The sequence below is a fragment of the Mus musculus genome, chromosome 4 (assembly GCF_000001635.26).
Source record: "Mus musculus strain C57BL/6J chromosome 4, GRCm38.p6 C57BL/6J".
Lineage (NCBI taxonomy): Eukaryota > Metazoa > Chordata > Mammalia > Rodentia > Muridae > Mus > Mus musculus.
In genome coordinates this window covers 141,420,047-141,443,936 of record NC_000070.6, presented here as the reverse complement: position 1 = coordinate 141,443,936, position 23,890 = coordinate 141,420,047, and the positions used below count along the sequence as shown (strand labels likewise).

The following is a 23,890-nucleotide window of genomic DNA, read 5'->3' as shown; positions in this document are numbered from 1 at the left end:
TCTCTCTCTCAGACCCTGTTTACTGACCCGCGGGCCAGGTCAGTGGCACAAGTGCTTGCTTGCTACACAAGCTCTATCTTGAAAACCACGGTAAAAGCCAGGGGGCTGGCAGGAGAGATAGCTCAGAGGTTAAGGACACTTTTGCTCTTGTAGAGAACTTGGCTTCGATTCCCGGCACCCACATGGTGACTCCAATTTCAAGAGATCTGATGCCTTCTGCTATTTGCAGGAATTAGACATACATACAAGCATGCAGGCAAAATACTCATAGAATTTAAGTAAACATTAAATAAATAATAGTAATAAAATCTAGGAGTGGTGCATTCTGTAATCCCAGGGATTTATTGGCCAGTCAACCTATCGTATGGAAACCTCAGGCTTCAGTGTCCTGAAGGTTGGAAATTAGATTAGAACTAAAGATGTAGGTCAGTGGTAAAATACTAGCCTAGCATGACTGAGAATGCAGGCTCCATTCCCAGGGAGGAAGTGATATGGGAAGGGCATGAAGAAGGTCAGGGCTGGCAGCCAGGGTGGGTTTGTATTTAATTACTATGCCAGGACTGCAGAATATTAACTGTTATTTATAATTTCACTGAAAACTCTTCAAAGAACAAAGACTTAGCTGAGTGTGATGCACACCTTAATCCCAGCACTTGGAGGCTAGAGACAGGCAGCTCTCTGACTCTGCACACTAAAGATTCATGGTGTAATTTCTAGATGGGTCATATTCATAGCTTGGCCAGGGGTGTGGAAATGGAAAGATTAATACTTAGGAACTGGAAATAGAGATGGCTAAGTGGAACAGATGGATCTCTTGTGTCCTCAATCTCTAAATCTAAAATTCAATGAGACCCCTTGTCAGTCGAAGGTAGCTGTCCCTCCTCCCATTGAGGGCAGTTACTTTGCAAGAGGCTGCTAATGCCATGAGACTCCTCCATCACCTTTCAGTTTCTTCTAGCTCTACAAGGAGAGAAGGTTCTAGAACATCCTTTGAAGCCAGAACTGTGTCTAACCAAGGAGAAGACATATAATAGAGCACTGACTGCCCTTCCAGAGGTCCTGCATTCAATCCCCAGCTACCATATGGTGGCTCACAACCATCTGTAATGGGATCTGCTGAGTTCTCCTGGTGTGTGTCTGAAGACAACTACCATGTATTCATATACATAAAATAATTAAAATCTTTAACTAAAAAAAAGGATGCAGGGCAGTGGTGGCGCACGCCTTTAATCCCAGCACTTGGGAGGCAGAGGCAGGCGGATTTCTGAGTTCGAGACCAGCCTGATCTACAGAGTGAGTTCCAGGGCAGCCAGGGCTACACAGAGAAACCCTGTCTCGAAAAACAACAAACAAAACAAAAGATATTGGGAACAAGCAAAGGGAACTTGTCTTAAATACTGCCATTTTGTTTTCAGACTCCATTTTAATGATAGGCGGAAGCTAAGTTCTAGTTTCCAGGCCCTAGAGGAGATGAGGACTACCCGATAGCTGACCAGCTCCCATTATTTATCGTTTGTTCCCTAAAACATAATGGCATGCCTGTTCCAGAACATGACTCTTCCTAACCTCTTTTTGACCAAATGGATTTGATTGGTTGGACTGTAAAACCTGCATTCAGTATCAGCTGACAGAGATAAAACCGGAAAGGAAACTCCCTGTGCCTAAATCCTGATGGGTGGGAAAATGTAACTGTGACCTGCAACAGATGATCCTGGTTTTTCAAGCCTAAAAGCTCTGTGACAGCCGGGCGTGGTGGCGCACGCCTTTAATCCCAGCACTTGGGAGGCAAAGGCAGGTGGATTTCTAAGTTTGAGGCCAGCCTGGTATACAGAGTGAGTTCCAGGACAGCCAGGGCTACACAGAGAAACCCTGTCTCGAAAAACCGGGAAAAAAAAAAAAAAAAAGCTCTGTAACATTCTGGCTTGGGCTGAGTAGTGGGGGGTCACAGTTCATCCCCTGCGATGCTTTTTGGTCTGACAGATAAGTAGTGGCCTGATTACATTTTTTGTTATCTGTACTGAGCTGTTGAGTTGTATTGGATCTAAGTGGACCCCATAACCATGACAGGGTTTCTCTGTGTAGTAAACAAGATTCCTGAGCCAGGTGTGGTGGCACACAAATGCAGTTCCAACCAGCTGGAGGCTGAGGCATGGGGGGAGAGCTTTGAGGGTTTTTTTATTTGTTTTGAAACAAGGATAGCCCTGTCTGTCCAGGAACTCACACAATTCCACCTGCCTCTGCCTCTGAGTGCCGGGATTAAATGCTTGCACCATCACAACCAGCAAGGTTGAGCTCAAGGCCAATTTAGCTACGTACATTTAATTTTTAATGGGGGGGGGGAGGCTGGAGAGCTAAGCAGCTTAAGAGCACTTACTGTTGCCGAGCATGGTGGCGCACGCCTTTAATCCCAGCACTCGGGAGGCAGAGGCAGGCGGATTTCTGAGTTCGAGGCCAGCCTGGTCTACAAAGTGAGCTCCAGGACAGCCAGGAGAAACCCTGTCTCGAGGGGAAAAAAAAAGCACTTACTGCTCTTGCAGAGGACTTCAACTTGGTTCCTTTGCTAGAGATCAGAAAGAAAGAAAGAAAGAAAGAAAGAAAGAAAGAAAGAAAGAAAGAAAGAAAGAAAGAAAGAAAGAAAGAAAGAAGAGAGATCAAAAAGGAAAGGTCCTGACTGCTCATAGGTATGGTGGAGGAGAAAGTTTATTGTAGATAAAAGGGAGAGCTTAGCCAGAGGCAGGCACATCTGGGAGAGTCCAGCTGGTCTTGACCTTGAGCCATTCCAGGAGAGGGGGAGGGGAAGGAAGAGGGAGGAACCAGGAGGCCAAAGGTTCAAAAGGAACAAGAGAAGGCAAGGAACCAAAAGGGCTGGATTGTGTAGGGAAACACATTGGGGGCAGGGCATCCCAACCATTGGCTGAAGAGTTCAGAAGGTAGAGGGTGGGGCATGCCAGCCAAGTCCTGTAACAGGGTCTGAGGAATTCTGGGAGAACCTGGCATCCAGGTCTGCTTTGATATGTTAAATAGGCACCTTTGCCACCTTTGGGTTTGAAATTTAACAGTTCCCAGTGCCCACTTGGCAGCTCACAACGATCTGATCTACATGCCTACATGAGTTTATTAAGGGCAACTGTATACATGCCATGCACATAAACTCACGCACATACACTTTTTTTAAAAAAGATTTATTTATTACATGTAAGTACACTGTAGCTGTCTTCAGACACACCAGAAGAGGGCGTCAGATCTCAGATGGTTGTGAGCCACCATGTGGTTGCTGGGATTTGAACTCTGGACCTTCGGTAGAGCAGTTGGGTGCTCTTACCCACTGAGCCATCTCTCCAGTCCCCACACATACACTTTTAAGGTGTAGACTTCAGAGGTATTTAGAGTAGGCAGAGTGTTGCAAAACAAATGTCTGACTTTTGACATTTGAAATGGCGTCATTCATCATCATCTAAAGAGTTCTTGGGTGAGAGAGACGTGATGTAAACAAATAAATAAATAAATGGGTGGGGAGAACCTTAATGTTTGAAGTAAGTTCTGTTGGATTTGGGCCATTTGTATCTATTGTCTCAGGAATAACTGAGTTCAGCCTTCAGGCAATATGCTGGCTACACCTTGCTAAATCAAGACAAAGTCTTCCTGAGCTCTGTAGCTTGTTCTCCAAAAATTAGCCTCACCTGAGTTGTAAAAATTCCATTTTAGCCAGGCACGCCTTTAATCCAAGCACTCGGGAGGCATAGGCAGGCGGATTTCTGAGTTCGAGGTCAGTCTGGTCTACAGAGTGAGTTCCAGGACAGCCAGAACCCTGTCTCGAGAAAAAAAAAAAATCCCACTTTATAGCTGGGGGGGGGGGGGCATCCCAGATTCAAAACACCTGAGGTGGGCTGGAGAGATGGCTCAGTGGGTAAGAGCACTGACTGCTCTTCCAGAGGTCCTGAGTTCAATTCCCAGCAACCACACGGTGGCTCCCAACCATCTGCAATGGGATCTGACGCCCTCTTCTGGTGTGCATGAAGACAATGTACTCATATATGCTCATATACATGAAATAAATAAATCTTAAAAAAAAAAAACAAAAAAAAAAACAGAGGCTTGAGATTGGTATCTGAAGGATGTCAAGCCGTCTTGGGAGTAGAACCCACAACCTATGGGACCTACCATTAACTCCATATCTTCTGAACTGAACTGAACTGAACGGAACGGAACACCCAGCTCGCGCCTGCCGCAAACCCGACCACTCCTTGGTGTGAGGAGTCTGTTGGAGAAGTGTGAGAGCTCTCGTAGGTGGAATAACTCAGGGTGTGGTGGTTTTTTTTTTTTCCTTGTTCTGTACAAAGCCAGCAGTGGGAGGTGGGGTTCTCTTCCTGTCTCTCTGGTTTTCCTGTAACACGCCCCACCTTCCTTTCTCATCAGGGAGAGTTTTCCAAATCCCAGGCCTCAGAGGATTAGATGGAGCTGCTTCGTGGAATCCTGATAACCATCTCCAAGTCCACAGCCCTAACCAAGCATACAAAGCCCTTTCTAAATGGCCAGGAACCAAACCACGGGGTTTGGGGGTTGGCAGAGACACCCTTAGTGGGACCCTCCATCTACTCACTGAACATGGCCGTTCCCCCACTTAAAGAAGAACCTCACCTCCCTCTAAGGAGCTGAGGCACTCCCCCTCCCCGCCCTCTCTGTGCCCCAGGCTGTCTTCTAGCAGGTGACTTGGAGGTCAACATAACTTATGCCAAGCCAGGTCTGTCCACACATCCACAACAAGCCAATTAAAAGAACTAAATTAAAAGAGGGAAGCAAAGTAAGATTTATTCAGTAGGGTCACACTGGGAAGTGGGACAGAGATCCAGGAAGCCCCTTGAGTTCATCTTTGGGGACCTGGAGTAAGATCAAAGTTTAAAGAGAAGGCCAAGGAGACACACATAAACAGTCCAGGCCAAGGTGGTCACATGTGCCATGAATTCACCCCTGCCTGGGTGTTAATTCATCTTGTCAGTTGAAATCTCTCTCAGGGAAGTAAATTCACTCTCTGGCAGGTGTCCTTTCCTTAGTCATAAGTGTCCTGCTTTTAATGCCTTACACTGGCAAAATATGAGTGCTTTTTCTAACAAACCAGTTCAAGAATCTGTTAGAATAACTTAAACCTTGAGTAAGTGATTTAAATGTGGTTTAAAAGGCAAGAACTACTAGTGTAATTTACCCGTCCCTATTCACACCAGTCAGGTCCTAAGATACCGTATGTTTTCCGTGTATCTGAAATGACTAAGGTAACGCCATCTTGTTCTGACTTCATTTTGTGTTTGTCTAGACGGTTCTCAGCCTTCTGCTCCATCCTCCCAATGGTCAGGTCTGCCTTGGTAATACATTTGAGATGTTCATGGCCTTGACCACGGTGTAGATATATTAACCACAATAAAATTCAAGTAAGTGAAAATATCTAAAAATATATAATTCAAAAGTAACTGTCATTTTATGTCTGAAGTAATTACTATGCTGTGCCAGAAATGAACATTCCAAGGTTACTATGGCCCTCATCTGACTTTAGTGTGAGTTATGGTCTGTGTGAGTTTTGCCTTTAATCGTGCTGGACTTCCAAACTTGGACACCAAGAGGCTATTCAGAGGCTGGAGCCCACTCTTAGTGTGGCTATCAAGAAAAGGGACTCAAATTTAACTAATCAGTGTGGTTGTCAGTAACTATCTTGTGTGGGTCATTTCACAACGTTTTGAACTTTCATTTGAAATCACCTCATTGAAGCCAGGCATGGTGACGGACGCCTTTAATCCCAGCACTTGGAGGCAGAGGCAGGCAGATTTCTGAGTTCGAGGCCAGCCTGGTCTACAGAGTGAGTTCCAGGACAGCCAGGGCTGCAGAGAAACCTGTCTCAAAGAACCGGAAAAAAAAAGAATAATAAAATAAAATAAAATAAAATAAAATCACCTCATTGAAACTGACTGCTACATCTTGTAATAACAGGGCTGGAGAGATGGCTCAGCGGTTAAGAGCGCTTGCTGCCCTTCCAGAGATCCTGTATTCAATTCCCAGCAAACACCTGGCGGCTTATAACCATCTGTAATCGAAACCATGAATGGTAACTCCTGAAAGGACACTATATGCAGAAATCGGTGGATTAGAATCTCAACACTGGGCCATCTGGAGCAAGGTGGGTAGACCCGGGAGTGAGCAGAGGTCTGGAATTCAAATTCCCAGAAAGCACATGATGGCTCACAACCATTAAAAAAAAAAAAAAAAATCAGGGCTGGAGAGATAGCTCAGTGGTTAAGAGAATTGACTGTTCTTCGAGAGGTCCTGAGTTCAATTCCCAGCAACCACATGATGGCTCACAACCATCTGTAATGGGATCTGATGACTTCTTCTGGTGTGTCTGACAGATACAGTGTACTCATCATATATATATATATATATATATATATATAGAGAGAGAGAGAGAGAGAGAGAGAGCTGGGCTTTAATCCCAGCACTGGGGAGGCAGAGGCAGGCGGATTTCTGAGTTTGAGGCCAGCCTGGTCTACAGAGTGAGTTCTGGGACAGCCAGGGATACACAGAGAAGCCCTGTCTTGAAAAACAAAAAACAAAAAAAAAAAAAGAAGAATATCAACACAGTGGAAAGGCTGGAGTGTTGCCCATCCAGAGGTTAATTCCCCTATCGTTGGGCCAAATTCCAGCCCTCTGGAGCAGCCTTCAACCTGTGTCAGAACGAACAGATTATGACAACAGACAAAAACCTTTTAGAGTTTATAGATTTAGCAGACAACTGGTGTCCACCAATCCAGAAGCTAAACTGACAGATAGCATATTAAGTCTATAGAAAAGTTTCCCCATTTCTCTGGTAATGTACCCACCGATGTATTTTATTTTTTAGATGTATTTATTTATTATTTTGTGTATAGGAGTTCTCTATCTGCGTGTACAACAGAAGAGGGCATCAGATCACGTTATAGATGGCTGTGAGCCACCACGTGGTTGCTGGGAATCGAACTCAGGACCCCTCTGGAAGAGCAGCCAGTGCCCTTAACTGCCAAGTCATCTCTCCAGCCCCACCACCGATATATTTTAAACTTGCTTTGATTCATAACTTTCTCTGTTCTGTAAAACTCCCGAAACTTTGTGAAATTGCTTCCGCACTGAAACATGGAATTTAGGGTAACCCAAATCCACGCTCCCAGGCCGTGATCGCTCACAGTGGCTCCCGAATAAACTTTTATTCCTATTAAGGAGAGAGAGAGCTGTGGCTTTTGTGTTGACATACTGTGACACAGCCAGACATGGTGGCCCATGTCTGTCATTTCATCACTAGGAGGTTGAGGCAAGAGTATCAGAAGTTCCAGAACTCTAGCTGTTTTCTTATCAAGATCCTCCCCCCTCAGAAAGATAAAATAAAATAAAAGTGAATAAGCCGGGCATTGGTGGCACAGGCCTTTAATCCCAGCACTTGGGAGCAGGCAGAGGCAAGCGGATTTCTGAGTTCGAGGCCAGCCTGGTCTACAAAGTGAATTCCAGGATAGCCAGGGCTATACAGAGAAACCCTGTCTTGAAAAACAGCAACAACAACAAAAAAAGTGAATAAATAAAAGCCAAATCAGCCATGTAATGACTGGAACTGGGGGGATTGAGGCCTGGCTGAGAGCTTCCAAAGAGCTCCAGGAAGGAGCTGCACTGGGAAAAGATAGCATCTGCTTGATAGGAAGCCTCACCCTACAGCCAACAACCTGTTGTTATAGTAACCTTTCAGATCAAAGGATTCCTCAAGGGCCACAAGTCCCCCAGGGTCCTAATGACTACTAAGGGTTGGGCTCCAGGGTAGGAAGGCTCTTCAACATTCTGGAAGCTGTGTCCAAAGACATTTTCAGACAAGCACTGGAGCGCATGGCTTTCTCAAAGGACCCCAGGAGAACCAGCCTTAGGGATTCTAGTGTGGAGATGAGCTCTGGTAAGATGGGGCAGCGGCATCTCCACGATGAGGAAAAGACCAGCTGAGGGGCAGCAAGCAGGCAGGTGGCTGGTGGCTGGGGTTATGGCTGCTGCAGGGGGCTTCACATAGGCTGTGTATTAACCAGCAAACCAGAGCATAGAGTCCTCTGAGCTGGGGAAAAATTAAGACCAGGTAGGGAAGAGATCTGGGATATTATTTGCATAAGTAGAGTTACTTTTTGTTGTTGTTGAAATTAATTTAGCATGTGTGTGTGTGTGTGTGTTGGGGAGTGTGTTTTTTGTTTGTTTGTTTGTCTATGAAGTGAGACATACATGCTACATGCCTCCAACATTTCAGCCTTACTGAGAATCTACTCAGCAAGTTCCACTTTAAAGATTTGATTCATTTTATTTTATGTATATGAGTGCACTGTAGCTGATTGTGAGCCTTCATGTGGTTGTTGGGAATTGAATTTTTAGGACCTCTGCTTGTTCTGGTCAACCCAGCTCGCTCTGGCCCAAAGATTTATTTATTATTATAATTAAGTACACTGTAACTGTCTTCGGACACACCAGAAGAGGGCGTCAGATCTCATTATGGATGGCTGTGAGCCACCATGTGGTTGCTGGGAATTGAACTCAGGACCTTTGGAAGAGCAGTCCGTGCTCTTAACCACTGAGCCATCTCTCCCAGCCCCAGATGACTCCCATTTGTAACTCTAGAACTGGGAAGGAAGAAGCAAGAGGATCTTGGGAAGTTCAAGGTCAGTCAGTCAGTCAGTCAGTCTGTCTGTCTGTCTGTCTGTCTGTCTGGTTTATGGAGTGTGCTCTAAGACAGCCTGTCTCCACAGCAAATGAGAACTATAGAAACAAACCCCCCAGGCTTCAGAGGTAGACAGTGCTGCTCTGAGTGTTTCCTTACGAATAAATCCACTTTATTTCATTTATTCCTGCTTCTACCCTGTGCTGAGCTCAGAGCTGGGGGCAGCATGGTAGAGCACTTAAAACAGAAACCCAGGCAGACTACCTTAGGATATCAGTTTATTTATTGTAGGGGGTGGTGAGGATTCTGTGGGGCTCCTTAAAGGCCACCAGCACCCATGCTAGCTGAACCTCGTTTTCCTCCTCAAAGTTCCCCCAGCTTCCCTCTTGGATCTAGACCTTGTTATTTCCAGTATGGCCCACAAGCCTGCACAATAGAACATCAGGTCCCAGACTAGACCAATTGTGTGTGTGTACACATGAGTGTGCATGCACGATTTATGGACTAGCATAGAATCTAACTCTGTCATTTCTACTTTTTTTTTTCTCTTTGAGACAGGGGTTCTCTGTGTAGCCCTGGCTGTCCTAGATCTTGCTCTGTAGACCAGGCTGACCTTGAACTCAGAGATGGGCCTGCCTCTACCTCCTGAGTGCTAGTATTAAAGGCATGCGCTACCACTGCCTAGCACTACTTTAGTTTTTTTAATTAAAAAAAATTTAGCAACTAGGCATGCTGGCGCATGCCTTTGATCCCAGCACTTGGGAGGCAGAGGCAGGCGGATCTCTGAGTTTGAGGCCAGCCTGGTCTACAGAGTGAGTTCCAGGACAGCCAGGGCTACACAGAGAAACCCTGTCTTGTAAAAAAAACAAAAAACAAAAAAAAACAAAAAAAAAAAACAAAAAAAAAGAAAACCAAACAAACAAATTTAGCTTTATTCATTTTATTTCATATAGAACTATTCTACCTACATCTATATATGTGCACCATGTATGTTCCTGGTGTCTATGTATTCCCTGGAACCGATGTTATAGATGGTTATAAGCCACCACGTGGGTGCTGGGAACTGAACCCTGTGCTCCATCTCTCCACCCCCTCTCCATCATACCTTTTTGTTTTTGTTTTTTCCTCTCCAAGACTGGATTCCAAGACAGGGTTTCTCTGTGTAGCCCTGGCTGTCTTGGAACTCATAGATTAGGCTGGCCTCGAACTCACAGAGCCTTACCGGCAAAGGCGTGTGCCACTACCGCCAGGCTCCACAATACATTTTGAGACAGGGTCTCCCACTGAACCTGGAGCTGGCTGACTTGACTAAGCCAGCCATCAAGTTCCGGGAGTCTGCCTGTGACCACCCCGACCTCAGCACTGGGACTGGGACTGTAGAACCACTTATGCCAAAACCGGTCCTGGCGGTGCTGTGGATCTAGATTCATGCTCGCGCTGAAAGGACCAACTGAGCCATCTCCCTACCCCCTGGCCCTGCACTATAGTGTAAGGATACTCCCTGGGCAGTTCACAAGCTAGATGAAGCTGAAACACACCCATGGGCTAGGTGGGAGGTCCCTGGGAGTGGGAGAGAAAGGGAGAGCACAAGGTTTAAACTTGGAGTTAACCAGTGGGCAAAGGCTAAGGACCAGAGTTCAATCCCCTAGACCCACAGAGAGGAAGGAAAACAGACTCCATGAGTTGTCCTCTGCCGTCCACATGCAGACCACGGCATATGTGTGCCTACACACACACACACGTGGTTGGCTGTGCTAACCCAAGCTTCCGGCCCATTCCTTTCAGGTACGCAGCCGTCCTGCGCACCCAAGGCCATGCCCACAGCTCACGTCACTTTCCTTATTGACTGTGCAACTGGGAAACAAGTCTCCCTGGCAGCATCCACGGCGCCACCCCACGCATCAAGAGCCAATCAGGGATGTGTCGCCCCACCCATGAAGACCTTCGTTATGTTCCGTGGAAAAACCACGATGCTTGGGACTCAGAACATTTCTCTCAGTCGCGGAGCCCTTGACGGAGCCAAGGATACCTTGCCACCCTACAGAGGACTCGGGGCTCCACATTCGCTCCCTGCCAGCCTACCTGGTCCCCAGAATGATCCTAAAGCCCAGGGGAGCTCCCTGAAGCCTGGAGCTACTGAAAAGCACTCAACCCGGGAGAAGGTCAAACACTCACTGAAGGCTCTGACCTGTCTCTGCGGGCAGGTGGAGTAGTTTCCTAGGATCTGTCAGGGGCGGGGCTGGTGGTAGGGGCAGGGGAGGGGGTGGGCCGGGAATGCGGGTGTCTTTGAAGCCTGAAGCCAAGAAGACATATTAAATGCACCGAAGAACGGAAAAGCCAGTTATGCCTCTGTCCTCTTCGCCAAGTTCTCAGCTGGAGTCAGGCAAGAAGCCAACCAAGCACCTTCTATGTGCCCTGGGCACTGTTGCTGCCACCGCTGCCACCCCCACCCCGGGCACTCCGTCCCCCCTTCCCCCCACTGCCGCACCACGGTTTTCTTGAAGCTTGGAAAGGGAGAGAGTTGAACAAGTGATCAAATAAATAAAAAACGCTGGTTTTGAGCAAGCTGAGCGAAGGGAGTCTGACCTTGAGCATGGCGGGCCTGGCTGGCTCTGACAGGCCTTGTCTTTCTCTCCCATCTCTTTGCCTTGCTAAAAACCTAGACTCCATTCCTAAAGCTAGCCACCAAGGTCTCTCCCCTTATTTAGCACTTCCTCCTGAGGGTGACTACCAAGTCCAGCTATCAAAGTACTGAAGTCCAGCTGGGCGGGGTGGCGCACGCCTTTAATCCCAGCACTTGGGAGGCAGAGGCAGGCGGATTTCTGAGTTCGAGGCCAGCCTGGTCTACAAAGTGAGTTCCAGGACAGCCAGGGCTACACAGAGAAACCCTGTCTCAAAAACTAAAAAAAAAACAAACAAACAAACAAAAAAAAAACCAGCAAAAAACCCAAAAACACACCTCATCCTAACACAGTGTTTTTCCTTGTACCTTTCTTTATAAACCTCCATTTTCCTCCGTGCCACATCGGTCTTCTCTCTATCCAGAGGCTGACCTTTGTCCTCAGTTGATAGAAGCGGGAGACAAAGACCAATAGCTCTCTTCCCTCTTTTTCTTCCCTTTCCCCTTCTCTCTCATCTTCTATCTCCTGTCTTTGTCTCTTATTCCCTGACCTCTGTCCCTTTGGGACAAATCTCCCTTGTGCTGAGAATTTGGTCTTTCAGGTCCTGTGGTAACACAGCACGGCCTGAAAAACAGAAAAAGCCAGCCCTGAGAAAGCTTTCCCTTTTTACGGAGTCTTCTCTACCCCCATACAGATATCTCAGTCCACAGCAAGCCAGGGGGGCATTGGGGATGTCCCTAGTGTGATGGTTAGGGGCAGCATATTAGTTGCTGTCACCTTGGCTGGGGGGGGGGGTCCTGGAGGTGACTGGAAGGATGTGGAAAAGCCTAGAGGAGTACTGGGCTCAGCGAGACTCCATCCTCAAAGGAGGGAGATTGAGCTGGGGTGTAGCTCAGCCCGATACATAGGGAAGCACTGAGTTTAGTCCCCGGTACCAAAGAAGCCAGGCAGGTAGCAGCATACGCCTATAATCTCAGCACTTGGGAGATGGGGCAGGGTTATAGTCAGGTACATAGTGAATCTGAGGCCAACCTGGGCTAACATGAGAGTCTGTTTTTAAAGGGTGAGAAAGTCATATGCAGAAAGGCAGTGAAGCACCACACTGGGCACGCTGACATGCCTGTCATCCCAGCATTTGGAGGCGGAAGCAGGACCACCAGTCATCCTTAGCTACATGGGGAGTTCAAGGTCAGCAAGGCTGACCCTGTTTTAAGAAAGGAATGAAGGAAAGATGGCTCGCCGTGCAGATCCATTGGTGGGGCGCTTGCCTGGCGTGTGTGAAACCCCAGCACTCTGGAAGTAGCTAGAAGAGGATCAGAAATGCAAGGTCATCCTTGGCTTCGTAGGAAGTTTGTGGTTAGCCTGGGGTATCTCAAATAAGTGGAGAGAGAAAGAAAGGAAGAGTCACAGGCAGAGGCGGTGAGGACAGCAGGCTAACACTGCCCCCTAGGGGCACAGGACAAAATGAGCTTGTTTTGTCCCAAGTGACCTGGAGACCAGGTGGAATGGAAGGCAGCAAAGCTCCGGGATGAAAACTACTATAACGTTTACTAGTTTGTTTAATGACCACGATATTTACTTATTTAGGGTGTTTGTGGGGGGATAGAATCTTGCTACTTCTCCCTGGCTGGCCAAATTTCATGACCTAAACCAGACTGGTCTCATTCTTGGACAATTCTGCCGCCATCTTTCAAGCACTGGGACTACTCTCAGGTTGGCACGCTTGGCTGTGGCTTTTTTGTTGTTGTTGCTGTTGTTGTTGTTGTGTTTTGTTTTGTTTTTTGAGACAGGGTTTCTCTGTGTAGCCCTGGCTGTCCTGGAACTCACTCTGCAGACCAGACTGGCCTCGAACTCACAGAGATCCTCCTGCCTCTGCCTCTCAAGTACTGGCAAATTCTATCAACAGGACACAGATGTCTACTGTGACCTACCAGACCTGGTGTGATGAAACACCTCTACCCCTCTCCTCTCTCCACTTTGTTATCTGTGCGCTTACTGCCTGTTTCCCCAACTAGAAGGTCATCTCACATCAGACTGTGTGAGACCTCAAGGGCTTTCCTTAGCCTCCTTGGGCTTTCATTCTCTATTCCGTAAAATAGGTACAAGATAGTGCTTCCACTGGGGGCCGAATACAGCCCAGCAGTAGAGTGCTTACCTAGTATAGTAATAAAAAATCATTTAAAGAATGTCTCTTAGTGACGCACGCCTTTACTTTAATCCCAGCACTTGGAAGGCAGAAGAAGGCAGAGCTCTGAGTTCGAGGCCAGCCTGGTCTACAGTCTGAGTTCCAAGACAGGGAGGGCTGCACAGAGAAACTCCGTCTTGAAACAAACAAACAAAAAATTTGAAAAAGGATTCTAGAATCCTGGCACAGGCAGGGAAGAAGCCGAGGGGCTGGCCGTTATCTCAGGCCAAGGAGAGAGATCATGTAATATAAAAGACTCATGCCCACTGGGAAAGCGGGGTACGCCCTGCCCTCTCCTCTTGGGCATCCCTGAGTTAAAGAAAAGAGGTGAGAGGGATACTTGCGGAGAAGCCTGGAGCTGGACATCTCCCTCCGACCAGGAGGTGTCGCTCTACCATCAGCCGGACTGTGGTTTCCAAAAGCAAAGCCTTTGCTCTGTTCATTCCAGCTTGGAATAATGAGGGTGGATACCAAGTATGGTGACTTTACTGATTCTAGCCACTTGGTGAAGGTTCAAGGCTCAGGCACTGCTCTTGTTCTCAGTACAGGCAGCTGTCGTTGTAGGTATAAGCTAGAGGCTGTGTGGGTAGCATGCCACTCAAGACACCCTAACTCTCTCTCTCTCTCTCTCTCTCTCTCACACACACACACACACACACACACACACACACACACACGGGGTCACTGCCAGAGCTTGGCAGTACCTTCACCAATAGCCTCTCCTGGGATCTCTTCAGCAATTGCAATTCTGCCTTATGGTGCCAAGCCTCAGCGTCTCCTTGGGATCCCTTCAGCCCTGGGCCTTCTACTGCAGTAGGCTGCACCTTCATCAGTGGCTTTTCTGCACTTCTCTCCAGGAACCCCAGTCACACAGTGCCAGGTCTAGATGCTCTCCATGACCCCTCCATGCCTTCAAAACCCGCTGACACACGGGATACGCTTACACATTACAAAGTTTGGCTGCCAGTGCAAGGGAGAGCTTTGGTCCCTTCTGGACCACAGGTTCAGGATGCTGACCCAGAAGATTTCATCTCAACGATGCTGATGCTGGTCTCTCCTAAATTACAGCAGACTTCTTCAGCCCCGGCTGACCAGTGTTAATTGTTCCAGCAGAGCAAAGGTTTCAAGTAGTCATTTGTTTTGTTTTGAGACAGTCTCACTATGTAGCCCTGGCTATCTTGGAACTCACAGAGATCTACCTGTTTCTGCCTCCCAAGTGCTGGGATTTAAGGGGTACATCAACACACCCAGAATTTTAGTGACTCATTTTGTTTTGTTTTGTTCGAGACAGGGTTTCTCTGTATAGCTCTGGCTGTCCTGAAACTCACTTTCTAGACCAGGCTGGCCTCAAACTCAGAAATCTGCCTGCCTCTGCCTCCCAAGTGCTGGGATTAAAGGTGTGTGCCACCACGCCCGGCCATTTTAGTGGTTCTTAATTCAAGATATCGAATGGCCCTGATAGGGTCTTTAAGGGACTCACAGAATTTCCCTCTGAAACTTTACAAGTTAGGTGTCCATCATTTGTAATCTATCTCCGCATTACTCGAGCATCTTCAAGGCTCCCACAGAATAGCCCTCTGAGGGTCCAGCATTTCATGGCTCTTACAGCCTAAACTTCAGGTGCCTCCACAATCCTCCCAAAACCACGGAATCAGATTTACCACACCGGACACAGTACCAAGTTTTTCTTAGTTGGGGTTTATATTGTTATAAAACACCATAACGGCTGGGCAGTGGTGGCACACACCTTTATTCCCAACACTCGGAAGGCAGAGGCAGGAGGATCCCTGTGAGATTGGGGAAAGCCTGGTGTACAAAGTGGGTTCCAGGAGAGCCAGAGCTGGACAGAGAAACCCTGTCTGGAAAAACAAACAAACAAAACAACAAACACCATAACCAAAACTACCTTGGAAAGGAAAACTTTATTTCATCTTACACCTGGGGAACTCAAGGCAGGAGGCCTCAGAAGGGCACTGCTTCTGGCTTGCTCCCCATGGCTGGCTCAGCCTGATTTCTTCTAAAGGATGCCCCTGCCCAGTTAGCTGGGCCCTCCCATATGATTAATCAACTGAGAAAATGCACCGCAGACTTGTGTACAGACCAATATGATGGGGCGTTTTCTCAATTGTAATTCCAAAATGAGGCTGGTCGCTTGTGTCACGCTGGCACAATCCTAGCCAGCACACGTAGGAAATCGGTCTCACGTTAAGCCACACTGAAGAGATAGGCAGAATAATTATCCCTCTAGTCTTCAGTGAGATGTCCTTAGCATCTCTGACTCCAGTGCAGCGCCGGTGATCCGCCGTGCGCTTTGGCTGAGTTCTGACTCAGAAAGGCCCAGCTTTCTGTGTTTTTCGTCTCTTTCTTTCAGATGCTGCCTACAGCGTGAGTGCACCATCTCCTGGTACCTCTCTCCTTACTCTTTCCTCTAAAGCATCCTTTCCCCATGCTCAGGTGTTTGACCTCCAGGACGGCTTAACTCACACAACACATTTTTTTTTCCCCTTGCCCTTCATTTTCCTCCTCCTAAGATCGATAGCTACCTGCCCTGGGGTTTTTCTTTGGAAACTCTAATAAAAGACTCCTCTGTGCACAAGCTCTGTCTTTGCTTGACTTGCAAACTTTTTTGGAAACGGACCTGTTCTTGTACATTCTACATAGTTTTAAGCTCGCAGACAGCGCCAGGTAAGGGCCTGTTGTAAGTTCAAGATTGATGGGGTCTAAGGCTTCTAGGGGCTTCCTGTCTCCACTCCAGGGCTCAGAATGCATCTTCTCAGAGGAGGTCCAGGAAGTGCAACACAGCGGTTAAGCTCTACCCTCAATTGCTTTCCCCTGGAGGGATGGATCAGTCCAAGAACAAGTCCTGATGGGCTAGGGACAGTGTGTTTATTTACAAGTGGCTGCAGCCATTACAGAGTACGGAGAGCTTAAGCTACTTGCTCAATGACACACTGTTTAGAGGCATCAAGCCAAGATTTTGACCCTAGGTGACCAGCCTTCAGGACTGAGGAGGGACCCCCCCCCCTCCTCTTTACTGAGGCTCCTTTGATTTTTTTCTGTGCCAGATTTGGGAGCAAGAGCAATTGACTGGGAAGCAAGCAGAGAGCACACAAGAAGAGGTGCTGGTCTGGGAGAGGAGAATGAGACTAGGGGTTGGAGTTTGGGGATCTTTAGTCCACACTTATGATTCAACTATGGGAACGCTGTTACTGTGTGACTCAGGGTGAGACAACATCCCTCTCTGAGCCTGGGCCTCATTATCATAGAGTTTGGACTAGATCCCCGAGACATAGGCTGGCCAAGCAAATGGACGGGTCAGCGTCTCTGCACCAGGCATGCGCTATTTGCTGAAATTCTGTTGAAGACAATCTGGAAGGAGTGCAGGCCTGAAACTCTACTTCTGTTTGTTTGTTTTAGAGAGGCTCTAATATAACCCGAGCGAGCCTCAAACTGTGTAGCCAAAGATAACTCTGAACTCCTGATCCTCCTGTATTGGGTCCCAGAGTGCTGGGATTTCAGACATGCACCCCCACACCCGGAGCTTGCAAGACAGGCACTCTACCAAGCTACACCCAGCCAGGACTCTGCCTTTGAGACTAAACTCTTGGATCTGTATAGCTTGTAGGAGGAAGTCTTTGGCCTTTGGAAGCCCAAAGCTTTGCTAATCTCTTATTCCCTGGTGCTTGGGGCAGCCCCTGGCTTGGCTCGTAGGCCTCTGAGGGTTCCGTCTGTCTTTTCAGCTTCTCTTGGTCTTTCCCCAAAGTTACAAGACATAGGAATCCCCCCTTCCCTCTATATTCTGAAGAAGTAAAGGCTTCCGTGTCTGGGAGCGAATGGAGCATGTCAGCTCAGATCAACAGTTTTCCTGAGCCACAGGCAAGAATTTAAGTCCCAGCGATGGCACTTCCAAGCTGGACGACTTTAGATCATTTACTTGACCCCTCTGAACTTCCATGTCTATCCTTGTGAACCGATAACACAATCTTTCTCTCAGGATTGCCAGGGTGTCTGGCTCACACTGGGCACTCAAGGAATGGGGCTCTCAGAATTAAGCTTCGCCAGTGGGGGCGGGACCTGCAGCCAGATCTATATTTAGTCTACAAAGGGTGGGCCAACCCTGGTGCCCCAGCAGGCGGAGCTGAGGAGAGACTCGTGGATGACCGCCCCCACCCCACCCCCACCCTCATCCCGTATCCCCACCCTCCCGGTCAGCAGGGTCACCTTGGCTGGAGCGACAGCCCAGGGCTCCCTTAGACCAGAAGAACCTGGTTTCCAGCGGCAGGAACCTGTGCAGTGGCTGCGACGTGTGGAACAGCCTACTAAGACCTGGGATGGGTGGCACAACCCCACCCCATCCACCTCTGGGGCAGTACCCCTTCCAGCGCTGGCTCTCCGGCTGACGTGGTCTTCTCGCCAAGGTGAACCTGACCTCGGGTGGGGGGTCGAGTGGAGAAGGTTGTCAGCCCCGCCCCCCACCCCAGCCCCGCGCTGATGAGTGTTGGGGCTGCAAATAGCCCAGCGGAATCCGTGACTCACGAGGCTGGAAATACTGCGCCCCCACCTTCCCTCCCTGTTCCGACCGCAGCCGCCAACGTAGCTGCTCTGGGGAGCAGCCTGACACTCTGATTTCAGTAGCTCCTGGGGCTGGGGGGTGGGTAAGGAGCGAGGGGACCCCCCTCCACCCAGAACACGCCAAGCCTACATCTATCCAGCACCCCACCCTGCAGCGGCCCTACCCCCTGATTCCAATTGGTTGTATCTTCGGAGCTGTGTGAGCTTGGGCCAATCACTTAGCTTCTCTGGGCCTCCGAGGCTTCATCCAGGAGAAAGGCTACGTTTGTAGCCCTTGGCTTGTGACAGTGCAGAACACAGTGCTGGCTGAGTCCAGCTCAGACATTCCTCTTGAACTAAAGAATGAATTCAAAGCGAAGGGCAGGCAGCCTGGAGACAGGTGCTGTAAGCGTTTTTGAAGAAAATCGCGGGGATTTCTGCAAGCGGGTTTGAGAATAGGATACCTCTCCCACACATGGAAACTTTAAGCTTCCTTCCCCAGCCGAGAAGTCCTCCCCATCCACTCCGTCCCTCCTCCTAGGTCGAACTTCAGGTGGGGTCTCCACAAGTCTGTCATATTGTCCTTTTATTGTGTACAGGTTATAGACTAGACTCCCACGACCCCACCCCACCCCCTCCTCCACAGGGTCCTAAGACTGTAGAGGCCCCTGGGACCCCGATTAGCAGTGAGCTTCCCCCTTTACACCCGATTCTACACGCAGAGACTGAGTCAGAGCCCAGGTCCCCCAGGGTTAAGGCTGACAAGGGTTTTTGCCCTGAATTTGGGGGCCAGAAGAGATCTGGTTTGGGGTTCTTCTTGTGGCCACCATCTGCAGTTAGGGCGAAGCAGGGCATGTGGCTCAGGAGAGGTGGAATGGGGGGGAAGTGTCCCCAGTACACAGAGGGGAGAGTCTGAGAGCCGCTGAGGCAGCGCTGGCTTCAGAGACAAACCTGGGCATCCAACTGGCTCAGAGACGCCAGTCTCCATTGATGAAAACAGAGATGCTAACTGTGACTCTTAGAATGCTTTGAATTGGGCTCCAACCAGTGGGAATGAGTATTTAAGGCATAGGACAATGGCGCGCGCGCGCGCGCGCGTGTGTGTGTGTGTGTGTGTGTGTGTGTGTGTGTGTGTGTGTGTGTGTGTGTGTGTGTGTGTGTGTGTGTACAAGTCCTGGCTCTTCCTCTCACTTCCAAAGAGGACCCTCTCTGCAGGGGAAGCCACCCAGGAGCCCTGGGCTCTGGCCTCATGCACCAGCAGCTGGAGATAGGAGCCTCATGTCATTTTAATAAACCCCATCTAGGTACAGGTGTCTTTGTCTGGTACATGTAGCTGTTAGAGCCTCAGGGTGACAGGTAGCCCTGGGTTTGAGGTTTCGAGAGTTACAAGGAAGGTAACAGTCATGGCTATCTCTCTGGCTTCCCTGAGGCAGTCTACCTAGGCCAGAAGCCCTGCTTGTGGCCAGCCTCTCATTTGCCAGGAAGGGGCTTCTGGTCCCCTGCCCTGCAGAAATGCCATTGAAGCCGCCACTCTGTGTTAGACTCTGCCCTCGTCTTGCTCTCCAGGTTGGTACCTCAGCCCCTCTATTGTGAACTTAGATAGGGAGGGTCTATCTGGGTGAGAGCAGACAGGTCCCTGGACTGCGTTGGATGGAGAGGGATGCCCTAGTTTGGGGCAGGGGTGACCCACCTGGGGCCTGAGAGTGTGTGGAGTGACTGGGGCCTAGGCTGAGATGTTCTGAGGGGTCATTGTCAGGGATCATGGTGACCTCACCGGCAGGCCAGTGGGGGAGGAGATAAGGGGGAGGCCAGGGGTGGAGAGACCCTCAGATTTTTATCTCAGTCCGGAAGGTCTGCTGGACATGTTCTGTGTGGGGGTGGCGCCGCGCCCGGATGGTGAGGCTACCATCCTCTCGAAGGGCCGAGGTCACCGATGTTGGGTCCACATCCTCTGGTAGTTGGCACTTGTGAGCAAAGGTGTTCATGACTGTGCCATCAGCTGCCAGCTGGGGGACAGATGACAGGTCAGGAATGGCTGCCCTAGCCTTAGCCTCACCCCAAAATCAAGCCAGAGTCTCGTCTTTGCTCTCTGTCTTCAGTTACCCCACTGTGTGATGAGGGGTTCAGCTATCAGGGTACAAAAGATCTGGCCAGGGGTGTTGGGGTGCCCAGGATCCCAGGGCTGTGCAGAGGGACTCAGAGGCCTTCTAGGGGTCCCCAGGGAAGCTGGGTATAGGATGGGGCTGGGTGGGGCTCAATAAGGGTTGAGCTTCCACAGCAGTGACTGGAAGTCTGAGATTCTTGAGCCATAGTGGGGAGATGACACAGCTGTGCCCTCTGGCTCCCCAGGCACCCTGAGTGTCCACATCAGGGCCCCTGCCCTCCCCCACGAGCAGCCCAGCACATAGTGTTCAGTGGAGCTGGCTGGCTGAGTCACTCTTGGGATGTGGGGCTGGCACGTGCGGCCAGTGGCGCAGTCCTCGAACCCCTGGCAGGGTTTCCCAGTGTCCAGCCTGAGTTAGGAGAGCTAGCCAGGCTTGGGGGTGGCAGGAAGGTGTTGATAAATATCCTCTAAGAATATTTAAGAATATCCTTAAGCACAGGCTTAAGAGCTGGGATAGCTGCTGGCCGTGCTCCTCTGATGATCTAGGTACCCTGAGACTCCGGGTAAGGTACATGAGGTGGAGGGTGGTTGTGACTCAGCTTCAGGGCTTTCTGCTCAGCCTCAGTCCCAGTATGGAGGTGCCACGACAGGACCCAGACTTTTGGCTCTGGGATGAAGGCGAGGTAGAGATGTGGTAGGAATGGACCGTGTTGCCCAGGTTGGGTGTGTCATTGCCACCTCCTCTACCCTGTGCCAGGGAGCTGTCCCTCCTGCACCGTGGTCACTTTCCACCATGGTGACTGTCCTCATCTCCTCACCCCCCTTACATCTCCATCACTCAGGTTCCTCTCTGACCTCATCCCAGGATCCCTTGCCCATCCCTAGAGGGTCCTCAGGTGCCATGGCATGGTCCCCAAAGACAGGTTCTGTGACCCTTAGGTTGGAGAGGGACTGTAAAGGTCCCTGGCCCGTGAGCCCACTGGGAAAGGGCTGTAGTTTACCCTGGGTACAGACAGGGAAGGAACATAAATCAGGGTACGAAGCCTACAAAGATAGGGGGAAAGTAGGGCCCAGAGACCAGGCTAGACCAGGCAGAGTGCAGGAGCAAAGGTGGGGACCCTGGGGCGGGCCAGGGGCCAGACTCACCTTCTCAGCCCGCACCTCGATGTGGTTGTTGAAGGTGGTGACAATGATGTCTTCAGGGGAGAAGTCTCTCATGTCCACTGTAAACTCGTAGGCATCCCCGAGGGTCTTGATGTTTCCTTGGCCCCCGGGACGGGCTGTGGGCAAGGCTGCTATATAAGCTGGGCACCAGGCAAGCCGGAGCCTCAGACCCTCAGGGTCTCTGCTCTTCTCTTGGGGAAATGAGTGACTCTCCCAGACAACAGCCCCTCGCCTCACTTTTGCAGCCTACCTTGTCCCCGAGGGATGGAGTGAGGTGAGCCTCACGCACCTCAATCTGTGTCTACGCAGACAAGTTCCCCCTTTAGCAATTTGACCTGGAAGCTCTGAAGGGCCAGCCGCCCCTCAGTCCCAGCGCCAGCCCTCCAGGGCTCCCGCTATGACACTGGCCATATGAGACTATTTGATTCACATCTCACCCCTAGGGTCCCAGGTAGCCCACCTATATCGTAGCCACATCTGTCTTGGTGGCCAGGTCTACCTTGACAGCCACATATGGCTGTGACCCATGCGGCACCTATGTCTGGCAGGTGGGTGGCCACAGCATGCTCGGCGATGGCCTGGAGCAGATGTCCCCCACCTGTGGCCCTCCCCTCCCCTCAGAGCCCCAGCACTTGCCTGGGAAGGCCAGGGGCTCCGAGTGGGGCAGCATAAAACTGCCAAAGTCGTCTGAAAACATGCTCAAAGCCTTCTCCATGGGTGGGTCCTGGGCTGGAAGGGCACGGGAGGCCGAAGAAGAAGAGGAGGAGGAGGAGGAGGAAGAGGAACGGAAGCTTCTCTCCGCTCTGAAGGCGGAGGAGGTCCGATGGCTCATCCACAGGCAGCGGGGGTCCCTGTCCAGACGGGCAGGGGCTGGGCTGGAGAAACGAGTGGGTCCAGGCCTCCACGGAAGCGTGCCGGGGCCCCTGACTGCCAGCGCTTTATAAGGCCCAACTGTCCCTGGGCTCGAGGCCAGCCCCTTGTCTGCTGGCTAAATTTAGGCCTCTTCATTGCCCAGAGGGGCCTGGAAATCTTCTTGGGAGAAACGGCTCTGCTGACAGCCCGACACAGGAGGGCAGGGTTGCAAGGCTGAGCTCACCACCTGGCACTGTTAGTCCAGAGCTCCAGCCCCAAGGACCTCTGTACCTGCCAGGGCAGGGGGTGGGTCCTGCCCTGTGCCTGTCCCCAGGACTTCGTGGTTTGTTGGTCCCCTCGATAGCCTGGGACCCTCCTCTCCTCTTGTACTGTGCCCCCCAGGGCCTGTGCCTCCCTTATTAGACTCCTGAGGAGAGAGTATATACATGCAGGTACCCCGAGGGATTCCGAGGCGCTCCAGGTCCAGCTATCTCTTAGGGAAGGCTGAGAAAGCCCAGGGAGGGGAGATAGAACGTGTGGGTGACCCCTGTCATCTGCCACAGGGACTGGTGATTCTTCACCTTATCCCCACTCCCAGGACCATAAGAGGCAGAGGAAAAGAGAGCTGGCGGCTGGAGTTGAGGCTGTGGGGGTGGGGTTGGGCCCAGCTTCAGGGAAAGAGCAGATAACACGAAAGGTCTAAGGGGCAAAGTTGCTGGGAACAGTCTGCTCGCTCTACCTCAGGCTCAGAGTTGGTGTCTGCCCAAGCGTCCTAGTCACATGATTTCACATCCAGGTAAGGTCGACCGCTGACAGGTGCCTTAGCTCCGGCTTCCACGATGTCTCTGGCCACTGCTGTCTCTTCCCAGCAGAGCCCTCTTTGATCTTAACACAACTCAAAAAGAGGAGCTTTGAGGCCAGTTTCCAGACCAGGAAATACAGCCTCCTAGGAGGGGTGGGCTGAACCTAAGTACGTTGGAATGGCTGGGATTCCATCCAGATGTGCTAGACCCCTGTGTCCGAGAATCTCCTCTTTTTCCGTTGACTTTTGAGTAGAATCCCGGATTCTGATGCTGGGCAGGAGGCAGAAGCCTAGGGAAGCGCTCAGCCCATGCCTTAATTTTGGAGTACACTTCTCCAGATCTTCACCTCCCCATATAACCACCTCCTCTCGCTCTCCCATGGAAGCCTCTGCTTTCTCCAGCCCACACAGGGCTCCTTCTGTTCAGAGTCCCCCAACACCTGGCAGAGTGACAGTTTTTGTGAGTTCTGAGACCTCTCTGTGGTTTCCCCTAGTCCCTAATCCTGAGGAGGTTCACCTGTCTTTCCCCATCAACCTGCGAGTTCCTGAAGGTGTGGGGACCGCCCTTCTTGTCTTTGGCTCCAGCTGCATCCCCAGTGATTTGTGAAGTGAGAACAGGACTGGACACAGCTGGGGGCCAGAATAATGGCTGGAGATAGAGGGCTCTGTCAACCCCCAGATTCCTACTGCAACTTTAGTTTGTGTTGCCAGTCCCAGCTGAAGTGTGTCTGGCAAGGCTTCAGAGGCTCACCGGTACTGAGGTGAGACAGACAGAGGTGGGGGGCCCCCTGGAGAAGCCCGCCAGGGACACAAGAGCCACCAGCTAAAAGCAGACACGCTGTCACTGTCACGGTGCTGAGGGCCTGAGTCACTGCCGCTGGGTGTCAGCTCGCTTTACTCCCCCACGCCCGCCCAC

At 50.3% G+C, this 23,890-nt stretch overlaps 2 protein-coding genes across 2 annotated transcripts; one reads left to right on the top strand and one right to left on the bottom strand.

The window, feature by feature from the left end:
• The first annotated feature begins 7,831 nt into the window (after window positions 1-7,831).
• Window positions 7,832-11,265, top strand: Srarp (steroid receptor associated and regulated protein). The gene is made up of 2 exons (NM_001033374.3): window positions 7,832-7,951; window positions 10,481-11,265. Exons 1-2 carry the CDS (start codon window positions 7,888-7,890, stop codon window positions 10,906-10,908), a joined length of 492 nt encoding a protein of 163 aa, NP_001028546.1. The 5' UTR covers window positions 7,832-7,887; the 3' UTR covers window positions 10,909-11,265.
• Window positions 11,266-18,626: 7,361 nt separating this feature from the next.
• On the bottom strand, window positions 18,627-23,158 carry Hspb7 (heat shock protein family, member 7 (cardiovascular)). Its single transcript, NM_013868.4, has 3 exons — window positions 21,957-23,158; window positions 21,303-21,436; window positions 18,627-20,058 (listed from the first exon to the last, which is right to left on the bottom strand). Exons 1-3 carry the CDS (start codon window positions 22,150-22,152, stop codon window positions 19,879-19,881), a joined length of 510 nt encoding a protein of 169 aa, NP_038896.2. The 5' UTR covers window positions 22,153-23,158; the 3' UTR covers window positions 18,627-19,878.
• Window positions 23,159-23,890: the final 732 nt, after the last annotated feature.

Bases quoted from the DNA above. Each gene is read 5' to 3' on its own strand.
- Srarp (NM_001033374.3), top strand. From the start codon at position 7,888: ATGGCTTTCTCAAAGGACCCCAGGAGAACCAGCCTTAGGGATTCTAGT. The intron at 7,952-10,480 runs GTAAGATGGGGC...CATTCCTTTCAG, and splicing joins TAGTGTGGAGATGAGCTCTG to GTACGCAGCCGTCCTGCGCA.
- Hspb7 (NM_013868.4), bottom strand. From the start codon at position 22,152: ATGAGCCATCGGACCTCCTCCGCCTTCAGAGCGGAGAGAAGCTTCCGT. The intron at 21,437-21,956 runs GCAAGTGCTGGG...CCTTGCCCACAG, and splicing joins GGAGCCCCTGGCCTTCCCAG to CCCGTCCCGGGGGCCAAGGA. The intron at 20,059-21,302 runs GTGAGTCTGGCC...TCTGTCCCCCAG, and splicing joins TCGAGGTGCGGGCTGAGAAG to CTGGCAGCTGATGGCACAGT.